Below are 13585 nucleotides of genomic sequence, written 5' to 3' on the forward strand. Positions count from 1 at the left end.
GTATTAAGGTAAGGCGATCATATAATTTGTCATCCAAATGGAACAGTTTCCAGAGTGAAAGGGCATGTTATTAACAATTACTCCAGGACGACAGATGGAAAATGGCACTGTCCTGGACAAATTGAGATGTATGATCAATCTATATACAGACGCAGAGTAGGAAGGGAATGGGGACATTTTTTATTGTACTTTACAAAAGTACCGGTCTGTGGTGAATTGTAAACAAAAAAACCTCGTTCTTTACCATGGGTAGTTTAAGTGCAGACTTAAAGAACAAGGGATGGTCAACTACAGACATGAGATACGGAACTTGACGAAAACCCCGAAGTTTTGCGAATCGGGCACTTACTGGGATTGCACAAGCGACACAGTCCCTTGGAGTTCATCCGCCAATCCGAAGTGGGAGCGCGTGAGCCGGAGCCTGTAAGAGAAGCCCGGGCGGGCCTAGGATTTGAGGAGTGGAGCTTCGCGTCAATCAACCTTGGAGGCGGACCTAACGCAGGCGCCCATACTCGGCGGTCTGGCCTACACAGGCGCTACTCTGTGGCATCTCGGGTTCCCTCTAGCCGCACTCTGGAGGACTACACTCGGTTTCTTTCGGCCGCGAGAGGCCCCGCAGCCTCCGCCGAGCTGGGAGAAAGATGGCGGCAGCCGTGCGACAGGATTTGGCCCAGCTCATGAATTCGAGCGGCTCTCATAAAGATCTGGCGGGCAAGTGAGTATTTCCCGGGGGTCTGGGAGGTGGAGAAGCAAGCCAGAGACTTGTTCTCCTTGGATTGACGGCGGCTTTCGGATGTGAAGCTAGGAGCGGGCCTGAAGATCAAGGGGGCGGGCCTGAGGTCGGTCGTGGAGGCAGATGTTGGGAGCAGCAGAAAACTGGAGGGGACCTTGTGCAGGGAGCGCTCAGGACCATAGATCTGGAGTGGCTGTCAACTTTTTCAGCCCTTGATGGCATCCTTTCCGTTCTCTAAAGATCTAGAAGCGCGGTCTGTGGGACGACTGCTCCCATGGCCTTCTAAACCTTCCCCGGTGCCCCTTCCCAATCACTGGCCGGCCTCTCACACCGAATTCTGGCCTCTGTTTGCCTTTTCTCCGCCCGTTTTTTTCTCTTTGACTGGAACCTTGGTTTAGAGTTTTCCGGGGAGATGGCTTCTTGAGGCTGACGGGGGCTGAGCAGGTATGGCCGCTATCATGACGTCCAGAACTACTTGAACCGTCTTCTGTGGGTTGTGTTTTGGGTACTCTCTCTCCTCGCCACCAACTCTGAAGAAGGGCATGGAGGAATGTCACCACAACGTGGGTCAGGATGTCTAGAGTAGTGATGTTTGCAGAATTTTAAACAGATGATTAGAAATTTTGTCGGAATTTATGTAGAAGGGTTAAGTCCACTCCAACTTAAATTTGTGATTTGTGCCTGCCCTGCAGCCAATTATTCAACAGTGTTAATTACATCTAGATAGATAGATAGGGAGATAGATAGATGTCTGTTTCCTCTTTGTAGATTTCACAGCACTATTTTTTTTTTTTTTTTTGGTAATTCTGTTTCAAGTGTGCTTCTCAAATTGATCCTATTTACATTTGACAGCTAAGATCAGGTCGATCCATTTTAACAGGCTACACCTGTTTTAACCTGGCCATTGAAACATTGACTTTGTTTTATGTAGGCTGTAATGCATTTTGTCTGCTGGTAAATGTAATCCAGTATATCAGTGGGAAATTTAGCAGTGCTCTTGGGCTTAACTACTTTGTGGGGAAATTTCCCTCTCAGGAAGATGGGATAATTATAAGATAATTATTCTTTCTGAGGACGAAATAGAGTGTGTATATGCACCTAGAACAGTACCTGACACTTAGAAAGAGCCACAGGATTGTCCTCCTTACTATTATTATTATTAAGAAGCTGGTAAGTACATATTGACTTAATCCCTGGGTTGGAAATAAATTGAATATGTCTCACTGCTCAATTCTTTTTACATGTAATTTTGATAGATTTGGATGAAAGTAAAACATATATTTTTTTCCATGTTTGCTTTCCTTTTTGTTTTGTTAAAAAAAAGATAAGTGTGTTAATTATCAGAAGAGATCTAGTTTTCACGTATTTGTAGAATTCTGAAACTTAAGCTAAGCATTTACTTCCTCAGCTCTGAATTGCAGATAAACAACAGTATCTGCCTTATTGGGTGCGTCAGTTATTTACTGCTCTGTAACAAATCAAAAACTTAGTGGTGTAAAAGAAGTATAATTTCTCAATATGCTTTAGATCAAATAGGTCGTTTTGCTGGTCTTGTCTGGGCCTACTCATGCAAGTGCAGTCATCCTGCAGCTCAGCTGGGGTTGGGAGGGCTAAAATGGACTTGCATACACATGTAGCTGTTGGCTGGGTCTCTCTTTCTGCACACTGTCTCTCATTCAAGGCCTTAAGAAGGTTTCAAGGGGGTGAAAGAAGAAGCTGGCAAGGCCTCTTAAGGCTACCCTTGGAAGTCTCACAATATCAGGTCTCAAGCACTGGTCAGAGTAAGTCCCAAGACCAGGCTGGATTCAAGGCTAGAGGAAATGCAATCTACCTCTATGGGAAGAGGGGCCAGGTTACATTGCAGAGGGGCCTGGTTAGGGGGAGGTAATTGGATGCTATTATTGTAAGAGTCTAGTACACGGATTATTGTGAAGATTAAATGGAATAAAGTACTTGATAACTGATAGCCAGTGCTTCTTAAGGAAAGTCTTGGCCTTGCCTGTAGGTACATATCTGGTCCTGTCTGGGCAAGAATGTGTCATATTTATTTTCACAAGAAAACAGTTCTGCCAGCTACATGCTCTATGAGAGAAGTACTCTTATACCAGTGGTTTTAGGGTTTGTATTAGGAGCAGAGTAACAAAGGTGGAGAAGGAAATGGCAACCCACTCTGGTATTCTTGCCTGGGAAATCCCATGGACAGAGGGGCCTGGTGGGCTATGGTCCCTAGGGTTCCAAAGAGTTAGACGTGACTTAGCAATTAAATTGGAGAAGGAAATGGCAACCCACTCCAGTATTCTTGCCTGGAGAATTCCGTGGGCAGAGGAACCTGGTGGGCTGCTGTCCATGGGGTCACACAGAGTTGGTCACGACTGAAGCAACTTAGCATGCATGCATGCAACAGAGGAGTCCATATTAAGAAATAATGGAATAAATTCCTTTTTGAAATATTGCTGAACTACCAGCAATTTACAGAATATCTATGAGTAGGTATTCAATAAATATTGCTTGACTCAGTAAATAGCTGGAAAGGTGTAGAGTTTATATTTGAAACCAGGTTTCTGTACTCTAAAAAGCTAATTTTTAACCCGGCAGACTATACTGCTTTTCTTGTCAAAACTTCAATTAGAAATACTTTGCCATAACTGTGAAATAATAGCAGTTTAAAATTGATATAAAAAATCGGCCATATGAGAAGCAATTTTGCAAATTATATATGCTGCTTTTGTACATATGCATTGTGTTGATTATCTCATACAAGTTTCATAAGAGAAAATCCTTGAGAGAGGGCATTTGTTGTGCTAGCTTATTCACTTGGCTAAAACCTGTGTGGTTCTTCAGAATTCAGTTCAGATGTTATTTCTTCCATAAAGCTTCTGGGAACAACCATCATCACATCGAGGACTCGGTTATTTGCTCTTCCTCTGCCCAGTGGCATCCTGTGTTTACCTCTAGGATAGTGCGTCATTGTTTTGTCTTTTTAACTTCTCTGCTTTTCCGACTAGATTGTTACTTCTCTGAGGGCAGGTTTGAGGTCATGGATTTAAGGTCTTTGCTGAGTCAATGTTATACAGATATGACCCTGCCCACCCCACCCCCAGTTCTGTGGGATGGAGGGTACCCAGAGGAAGATATCAGGCCTTTGAAATCGAACATTTCATTTTACAAAAAAACTGTTAACCTGGAGAAAGAAGAGAATGGGGGCTCTTTTAGTTGCCCCCCCCCACACACACAGCTCAGATTACACAGACACACACCTTACATACACTATACACACACATGCCCCAAAGGCAGGTTCAGTTCAGTTCAGTCGCTCAGTCATGTCCGACTGTTCGCAACCCCATGAATCACAGCATGCCAGGCCTCCCTGTCCATCACCAACTCCGGAGTTCACTCAGACTCACGTCCATCGAGTCAGTGATGCCATCCAGCCATCTCATCCTCTGTCGTCCCCTTCTCCTCCTGCCCCCAATCCCTCCGAGCATCAGGGTCTTTTCCAGTGAGTCAACTCTTCACATGAGGTGGCCAAAGTACTGGAGTTTCAGCTTTAGCATCATTCCTTCCAAAGAAATCCCAGGGCTAATCTCCTTCAGAATGGACTGGTTGGATCTCCTTGCAGTCCAAGGGACTCTCAAACAGCTTCTCCAACACCACATTTCAAAAGCATCAATTCTTCGGCACTCAGCCTTCTTCACAGTCCAGCTCTCACATCCATACATGACCACAGGAATAACCATAGCCTTGACTAGATGGACCTTTGTTGGCAAAGTAATGTCTCTGCTTTTGAATATGCTATCTAGGTTGGACATAACTTTCCTTCCAAGGAGTAAGCGTCTTTTAATTTCATGGCTGCAGTCACCATCTGCAGTGATTTTGGAGCCCAAAAAAGTAAAGTCTGACACTGTTTCCACTGTTTCCCCATCTGTTTCCCATGAAGTGACGGGACCGGATGCCATGATCTTCGTTTTCTGAATGTTGAGCTTTAAGCCAACTTTTTCACTCTCCACTTTCACTTTCATCAAGAGGCTTTTGAGTTCCTCTTCAGTTTCTGCCATAAGGGTGGTGTCATCTGCATATCTGAGGTTATTGATATTTCTCCCGGCAATCTTGATTCCAGCTTGTGTTTCTTCCAGTCCAGCGTTTCTCATGATGTACTCTGCATAGAAGTTAAACAAGCAGGATGATAATATACAGCCTTGACGTACTCCTTTTCCTATTTGGAACCAGTCGTTGTTCCATGTTGTTCCATGTCCAGTTCTAACTGTTGATAACTGTTGCTTCCTGACCTGCATACAGATTTCTTAAGAGGCAGGTCAGGTGGTCTGGTATTCCCATCTCTTTCAGAATTTTCCACAGTTTATTGTGATCCACACAGTCAAAGGCTTTGGCATAGTCAATAAAGCAGAAATAGATGTTTTTCTGGAACTCTCTTGCTTTTTCCATGATCCAGCAGATGTTGGCAATTTGATCTCTGGTTCCTCTGCCTTTTCTAAAACCAGCTTGAACATCAGAAAGTTCATGGTTCACATACTGCTGAAGCCTGGCTCGGAAAATTTTGAGCATTACTTTACTAGCATGTGAGATGAGTGCAATTGTGCGGTAGTTTGAGCATTCTTTGGCATTGCCTTTCTTTGGGATTGGAATGAAAACTGACTTTTTCCAGTCCTGTGGCCACTGCTGAGTTTTCCAAATTTGCTGGCATATTGAGTGCAGCACTTTCACAGCATCATCTTTCAGGATTTGAAATAGCTCAACTGGAATTCCATCACCTCCACTTGCTTTGTTCGTAGTGATGCTTTCTAAGGTCCACTTGACTTCACATTCCAGGATGTCTGGCTCTAGATGAGTGATCATATCATCGTGATTATCTGGGTCGTGAAGATCTTTTTTGTACAGTTCTTCTGTGTATTCTTGCCATCTCTTCTTAATATCTTCTGCTTCTATTAGGTCCATACCATTTCTGTCCTTTATTGACAGGAGGTTACATAGCCTCAAAGACCCCTTCTAATGTAGATTCTCTGGTTCTCTGTTATTCCCACATACAAATTTCAGTGATTCACATCTGAAGAGGGGCGTTCTGTAAAATCTAGTGTTTACCATATGCCAAGCATAACTTTAATTACATTTTAATCTTAAACAGTAAATGATATTACTTACATCGGTGATGGTGGTGGTAGTTGCTCAGTCGTATCTGAGTCTTTTGTGGCCCATGGACTATAGCCCGCCAGGCTCCTCTGTCCTTGAAATTTCCAGGCAAGAATACTAGAGTGGGTAGCCATCCCTTTCTCTGGAGGGTCTTCCCAACCAAGGAATTGAACCCAGGTCACCTGTATTGCAGGCAGATTCTGTACCATCTGAGTCACCAGGGAAGCCCCAGATATTATTTACATTACATATGAGAAAACAGGTGAAATCGTTTGCTCCAAGGTCACATAGCTAGTGACAAACCTAGAATACAGTCTGTCGCTTGGCTCAATGCCCTTCACTCGAAACACACCTACTTTTTGGTTTTATATTTTCAGCAAACTGGACGCCTTTTCAGATATTGATTTTTTTTTTTTTTTTGCCTGGGATAGCTTCTTCTCACATGTTTTCCTACTTACCACTAAGTTCAGATATTTAAAATGTTTACAGATCAACCTCATTAGAAAATTATTTCTCTTCTAAATTATATTAACGCTTAGCTGTAAGATTTTGTCTTTAATTTTCTGCAGCTTCACTATGATAAGTGTGTGGATTTGATTTTGCTCATCTGTGTCAATTGAGTTTTGCTGTGAAATAAACCACCTCAGAACTTTGTGGCTTAAAACAGAGTCAATTATTAGCTCACAGTTGGGTTTATTGGCAGTTTGAGCTGGGCCCAGCTGGTTGATTCTTCTCTGCTCCACATGGTCTTGGTTCCACAGGGGCTCCACATGCATCAGATCAGGTAGGCAACTCTGCTTCTCTGTGTTGGCTGGGGCAGTGGCGCTGACCAGGCTACTTACCTTATTATCCAAAAGGTTGTGTAAGTGCAAGTGAAAGTTGCTCAGTTGGGTCCAACTCTATGTAACCCCATGGGCTGCAGCCTGCCAGGCTCCTCTGTCCATGGAGTTCTCCAGGCAAGCATACTGAAGTGGGTAGCCATTCTCTTCTCCAGGGCATCTTCCCAACCCAAGGATCAAAGCCAGGTCTCTTGCATTGCAGGCAGATTCTTTACCATCTGAGCCACCAGGGAAGCCCCATCCAGTAAGTTGGCCTGGACTAATTCATGTGGCAAAATCAGGTTCCAGGAGATAAAGATAAACACAAATTCTCTTGAAATCTGTGCTTGGAACAGGCATGTTACTTCTGCTGCCTTCTGTTGGTCAAAACAAGCCCAGATCAGAGGGTGGGGAGATAAACTCTACCTCTTGATGCAAAGACCTACAAAGTCACATTGCAAAGGTGCATAGATACAGAGAGTATAAGAATTGGGGCCAATTTTTGTAAATGCTCTATGGCATTATCCTGGTTAGGCTTCCTTGTGTTTCTTGAATCAAAGGATTGGATTCTTTCATTGTCTTAGAGGTTTTTCAGCTTGCACTCTGTAAATGTTGCCTCTATCCCATTCTGTTTTCTCTTCTAGCACCCCAGGGAAACCCTTGTCAGGCCGTCTTATGTGACCTCTCTGCCCTTTCCTCTGTCTTCTGTACTTTCCATTTCAGTGCTTTATTCTGGATAAGTTCTTCTGACCTGCTTTCTACTTTACCAGTTCTTCAAGAGTGTCTAGTCCACTGGGAAGAACTCCGTTGTGTTTTAAGTTTTGGTGATATTACTTCTTAGTTATGTAGTTCTGGTGATTCTTTTTTTTCAAATGAACTTTTTATAAAGACAACTAGCCAATCTGATCACACGGACCACAGCCGTGTCTAACTCAGTGACACTAAGCCATGCCGTGTGGAGCCACCCGAGACGGACGGACGGGTCATGGTGTAGAGGTCTGACAGAATGTGGTTAATGGCAAACCACTTCAGTATTCTTGCCTTGAGAACCCCACGAACAGTATGAAAAGGCAAAAAGATAGGACACTGAAAGATGAACTCCCCAGGTCAGTAGGTGCCCAATATGCTACTGGAGATCAGTGGAGAAATAACTCCAGAAAGAATGAAGGAATGGAGCCAAAGCAAAAACAATACCCAGTTGTGGATGGGAGTGGTGATCGAAGCAAGGTTTTGGGAAAGATTGAGGGCAGGAGGAGAAGGGGACGACAGATGATGAGATGGTTGGATGGCATCACCGACTCAATGGACATGGGTTTGGGTGGACTCCGGGAGTTGGTGATGGACAGGGAGGCCTGGCGTGCTGCATTCCATGGGGTCGCAAAGAGTCGGACGTGACTCAGTGACTGAACTGAACTGAACTGAAGTGACTGTGGTACATTTTCCCGTGTATGTGTTTTATTGACCTCCAAATCCCTTCAAGTGCCAAGAAATCAGAAATTGATATACTGAACTTTAATTCACATATATGATAGGCGTTTGTTTGATAAACATTTGTCGATGATAAATGGATGGGACAGAGACACAAGGTTGCCTTAATTAACTAAATTTCTTTTTTTCCATAGTATTTTTTTTTAATGGAAAAATATTTGGTACTTGTCATGTACCACTCCACATCAGTCATTTTTCCATCTTTTCCATTGTTTTAGATTTAAAAAAAATTTTTTTGATGTTCCCAATATAGATTAGTTGATTGATAAGTTGTGAAACTGTAAATTAAAACTTAAGTTATTAGCAAATTTTTATAAGTGAGACATTGTCATCTTTGAATATAATATTAGTACAAGATAACTGGGCTTTAAGAATAAGAGGGTTTAGCCATAGTCTTGATTTAATTTATATGAAAAGTAAGGTAATCTAAAAAAGAAATCATAAACCAATGAATGCATTAACTAAAATCATGCCCAGGGCAATAAAGTATATGTATAAATGTAGATAGGGAAAAAAAATCTGTGTGTATAAGAGTGTGTGTATATGTATATATCCAGAGAGAGAGAATGAGATTTTTTGTGTGTGGGATCTCAGTTCCTTGACCTGGGATTGAACCCGGACCATGGCAATGAAAGCCTGGAAACCTAACTAGCAGGGCACCAGGGAACTCCTGAAAATGAGATTCCGTCCAAATAAATTATTAGATGACTGTATTTTATCCCTCAAATTTAGAAATTTTTAAAATAGCAATTTTTATTTTAAAGCTTGATAATATTTCCTTTCTTTCTTAGACTAGTTTGACTCTTCTTTTGGAGTTGGCTGTCTTTTCTGTTAGTATACCTGCTTTCTTACAAAGCCAGTTTGATTCATTGCAGTTTTGAGAAATCATACAGTCAAGCTTGTGAGAATATCAGATGAGAATCAGTGAGTGCTGAACTGTAGCTTGAGGATGTGCCTTACAAATACAAGTCATAAATTTGAAAGAATTTGGGCCTTATTTGTATGTTTTTGTTTCTTGACTATATTCTGGATAATGTTTTGAATAATTGCAATTTGGTTTTTTAAATGGATTAATGAATGCTTTTGAGAAATATTATGATTGAGACAAAGGGGATAAAGAATAGTATAATACCTATGTATCAACCACTCAATTTAAGAAATAAAATGTTCCTAATACTGTTGTATCTTCGAGTGCTTATGATATGCCAAGTACTGTTCTAGGCATTATATGTACTATACTTAGTCACTCAGTCATGTTTGACTCTCTGCGACCCCGTGCACTATAGCCCGCCAGGCTCCTCTGTCCATGGGGATTCTCCAGGCAAAAATATTGGAGTGGGTTGCCATGCCCTCCTCCACATAGGAGTAAACGAAACAAAAAATCCTTGTCCTGATGGAGCTGACAGGTTAGGAAGCAATTTGCTATTGCTTAATAATTCTTATCAGTCTTGTTTTAGCGTTACACCCTCATTTTTAGAATGCTGCTTTGAATTTTTGTGATCATGAATATTAGAATAGTTGTTAGAAGCTAATGCAAGTAGAGAACTAACGGGCACTGCCTGACAGCATGAAGGACGTTCAGTCAGTACATTTGGCTTGGTGGGGTGTGTTTTGTACACACTAAGACACTTGATCTCTAGTATTTGGCTTCATTGCCTAGTCAACATTACCCTGTTGTTGGTAATCCTATATTCATAAGGAAAAGGTTCTGGGTCACCTCAAATAATGTCCTTGTGCGTACATTAGTGAAGGATATATAGCTTACCTTTTGAGGCACTTGAAAGAAAATTGATGTTTTAAATTCAGAACTGAAACTTTAAAGAAAAAGTGGCATCTTAGATCCAGGAACTTAGATTTAGTCTTTTTGTGATGGACATGGAAACTTTAAAAATTGTGGTATACTGTAAAGAAAACCAGAAGTGGCACTTTGAATTATAGATTTAATGTTTCTTATGATGGACTGAAAACTTAAAATTCTGTACTGTACTACTATAAAGAAAGCCACAAACTAGAGCACAGTGAAAGCAACCAGGGTAAATAGAAATAAACATCAAAGTTAGTATTAGATTATATGCTCGTGCTCAGTTGCTCAGTTTGCAACCCCATGGACTGCAGCCCTCCAGGCTCCTCTATCCATGGAATTATTTAGGCAAAAATGTTGGAGTGGATTGCCATTTCCTCCTCCAGGGGATCTTCCTGAGCCAGGAATCAAACGCCTGTGTCCTGCATCTCTTGCATTGGCAGACAGATTCTTTATTAGTGAGCCACCTGGGAAGCCCATAGTCTATATAGGTGACTTCTAAACACACTTTTTTTTTTTTTTTCTGTATTATTTTAGGTATCGTCAGATCCTGGAAAAAGCCATTCAGTTATCTGGGGCAGAACAACTAGAAGCTTTAAAAGCTTTTGTGGAATCAAGTAAGTGGAAGAAAAATTCCATGTTTGCCTTATATTACCAAGTTAAGACTTAAAAGCTTGCTCAAGCCTTGTTTTAGATTGTCAATATAATTTACATTGTGAGTAAATTAAATATGCATTGAGCTTGATTGATTTTAGAATTTAAACTACATGCCACTTGATATTTGTTTTTCAATGAACTGTGAAGAGGTTGTTAAGTTTACATTTATGGTTTTGCATAGTTATTAATATAATAACTGATGAGAGGCAGTATAGTAAATGACAGAGAATAGTCTGGATTCAAATCCTGGTCTGCTGTTTTATTAGCTGTGTGATCTTGGGTCGATTATATAACCTCTCTATGCCTCCTTTTCCTTGTCTATAAAATGGGGATATGATAACTACCCTGTAGAATTGTTGGAAAATTAAATGACTTAATATCCATAATAAAGTGCTTACAACAGTACCTAGCATATGATAAGTGCTAGATAAGAATTAGCTGTTGTTAAGAACATTTCTTTTGAATGGGAACTAGAAATTTCCATTCTTTTAAGATATTCTTCCCTACTCCCTCACTTCAAGCATACCCAGTTATTTTGAAAATTACTCAGAATTCAGGCTGGAATTTATTCTGAGTTCACAATATTAATGATACTTGATAGTGCTTTACAGTTACAGTGTGCGTCACACACGTGCGTCACACAGGCTCTGTTTTGTAACCCTGTGATTAACAATATAGGTGTAAGTAGCCCTATATAATATATTATAAAATGAGTCTCAGGATTCAGTGATTTTTTTTCCCCAAGGACATTTCGTTAGTAGGTGGCAGAGCCTAGACTTCTAACAGTTATAGGTGCCTAATGGCATGTGTCATGAAACTGTTCTCCATCACATCCGGTATCATTCAGTTCCAATTAATACACTGTAAACTGATTAGTTACACAGCCTGTCAGTTACTGCCTCAAATAACTCAGGCCTGCGATGTGAAACAAACTGGCAGTGGTTTCAGAAAAACTCATAGTTTTTTAAAGACCATTGCACTTAGTAGTAAAAGAGCAGTGCTTTTTATAAACATTGAATCCAGTGAACCACCAAAAAAAAAAAGGCAGTCTACTGTTACAATCATTTGCATCAGCTGAATAGTTTTTGAACCATCATTTATTTCCCTAGTAACTACTGATTTAAACTTAATTTATCTAAGGAGTGGTTTACAAACACAATGCATCTTTTAAAAATGTAATTAAAGTGATAATAATAACTGACATTTGTTGACTGGTATGTGCCAGGTATTGCTTAAAGCGCTTTAGTAAATTGCATTTAAGTGTCACAGCAACCTTCTTCACAGGTCTTTCTTCTTCTGTGAATCTAACTTCGCAAAAGAGGAAAGAGAAGCACAGGGGAATGTCTCTTGCCTGAGGGCGTATAATCAGGAGGGTTTGTAAGCAGTGTGGCTCCAGAGTTTTTATCCTTAATCATATATAATAATACAGCATAAATGTTTACAAGCAATGGCATAAAATATGTTTATACATCTTGTTGTTTTGTCACTAAGTTCTGTCCAACTTTTTGCAACCCTGTGAACTGTAACCCTCCGAGCTCCTCTGTCCAGGGGATTCTCCAGGCAAGAATACTAGAGAGGGTTGCCATTTCCTTCTCCAGGGGATCTTCCCGACCCAAGGCTCGACCTGCGTCTCCTGCGTTGGCAGGCAGATTCTTTACCTCTGAGCCACCAGGGAAACCCATCCATACATCTGGTGCTGACCTGAGTTCTTTTTTTTTTACAGTAGAAAATGACTTTATTTTTTATTTATATTTTTTAAGCCTCTATTTATTAAAAATTTTTTGTTCTTTTCTTTTTTGGCCTCACCATGCGGCATACAGGATCTTAGTTCAGCATGTGGATCTTAGTTCACTGACAGGGATCAAACCCATGCCCACTCCTGTGAAATCATGGTTTCCTGACCACTGGACAACCAGGAAATTTCCTAGTACTAACCTAAGTTCTTATTTGTTGTTTTTGTTGGTAAAGTACAGGTGGCAGTAACTATCTCTCCTCACTTTATTTAAACTGAATGAAAATTGTTTCACTGTTTCTTCTTTAACTTTTTTTTTCTGTAGCTAGGTGGGATATAAGAATGTAAATAAAAATATAGGCACCTTCACTTTGTAGAAATATAAAGAAGAGAAAGGAATAACATAAAATTCTCAACTGTTAACTTTTTCTCAGTCACTTTGTAGAAATATAAAGAAGAGAAAGGAATAACATAAAATTCTCAACTGTTAACTTTTTCTCAGCCATTTCTGATTCTTAGAAAAGTTGTGGTATTTAAAGTGCTTCCCAGGTGGCATTAGGTATTTTTAATGTTTTGGTGTAGTTGTTAAGTGATCAAATAATTCAGAATAAGAAAAACTGGTTCTGTAATATAAGGTCATAGGAGTATGGAGATCTGTAAGTAATGCTTTGAAAGGTACACTAATATATTTTAGTATTAATTTTAGGTGAAAATTGATTGCTTAGTGAAAATATACAGATTATTCATGTTTTTCTTATCCTTTACTTTTTTTTTTTTTTAACAAGTGGTAAATGAGAATGTCAGCCTCGTGATCTCTCGCCAGTTGCTGACTGATTTCTGCACCCATCTCCCTAACCTGCCTGATAGCACAGCCAAAGAAATCTATCATTTCACCTTGGAGAAGATCCAGCCTAGAGTCATTTCATTTGAGGAGCAGGTAAATACCTAGAGCAGTGATTTTTGTTTTATTTTTAGAAACCTGTTTATTATGTTTTCTTTTTTAAAAAGTATTGTTGATTATAAGTTTCAGGTGTATGGTATAGTGATTCACAAGTTTTACAGGTTATATCCCATTTATAGTTAATATTATAAAATATTGGCTATTAAGAGTGGTGATTTTTAAGCGTGAGATCGCAGCAATTATTTTGAGAGATACCGTTAAATTTTTAAAGGAGATAATCATTCAATTTTATTTCTACAAAATAGTGTGC

The 13585-nt window shown here is 40.3% G+C and overlaps 1 protein-coding gene across 2 annotated transcripts in view; it reads left to right on the plus strand.

Moving 5' to 3' along the window:
- The first annotated feature begins 559 nt into the window (after window positions 1-559).
- Window positions 560-13585, plus strand: part of COPS4 (COP9 signalosome subunit 4) — a 38691-nt gene continuing 25665 nt past the window's right edge. For both annotated transcript variants that reach the window (XM_019963022.2, XM_019963023.2), the window contains exons 1-3: window positions 560-715; window positions 10523-10602; window positions 13160-13311. In XM_019963022.2, the coding sequence (XP_019818581.1) occupies window positions 642-715; window positions 10523-10602; window positions 13160-13311 (306 nt within the window). In that variant the 5' untranslated portion in view covers window positions 560-641. The remainder of the gene's footprint in view (window positions 716-10522; window positions 10603-13159; window positions 13312-13585) is intronic.

This window comes from Bos indicus, chromosome 6, assembly GCF_029378745.1.
Source record: "Bos indicus isolate NIAB-ARS_2022 breed Sahiwal x Tharparkar chromosome 6, NIAB-ARS_B.indTharparkar_mat_pri_1.0, whole genome shotgun sequence".
Classification (NCBI taxonomy): Eukaryota; Metazoa; Chordata; class Mammalia; order Artiodactyla; family Bovidae; genus Bos; species Bos indicus.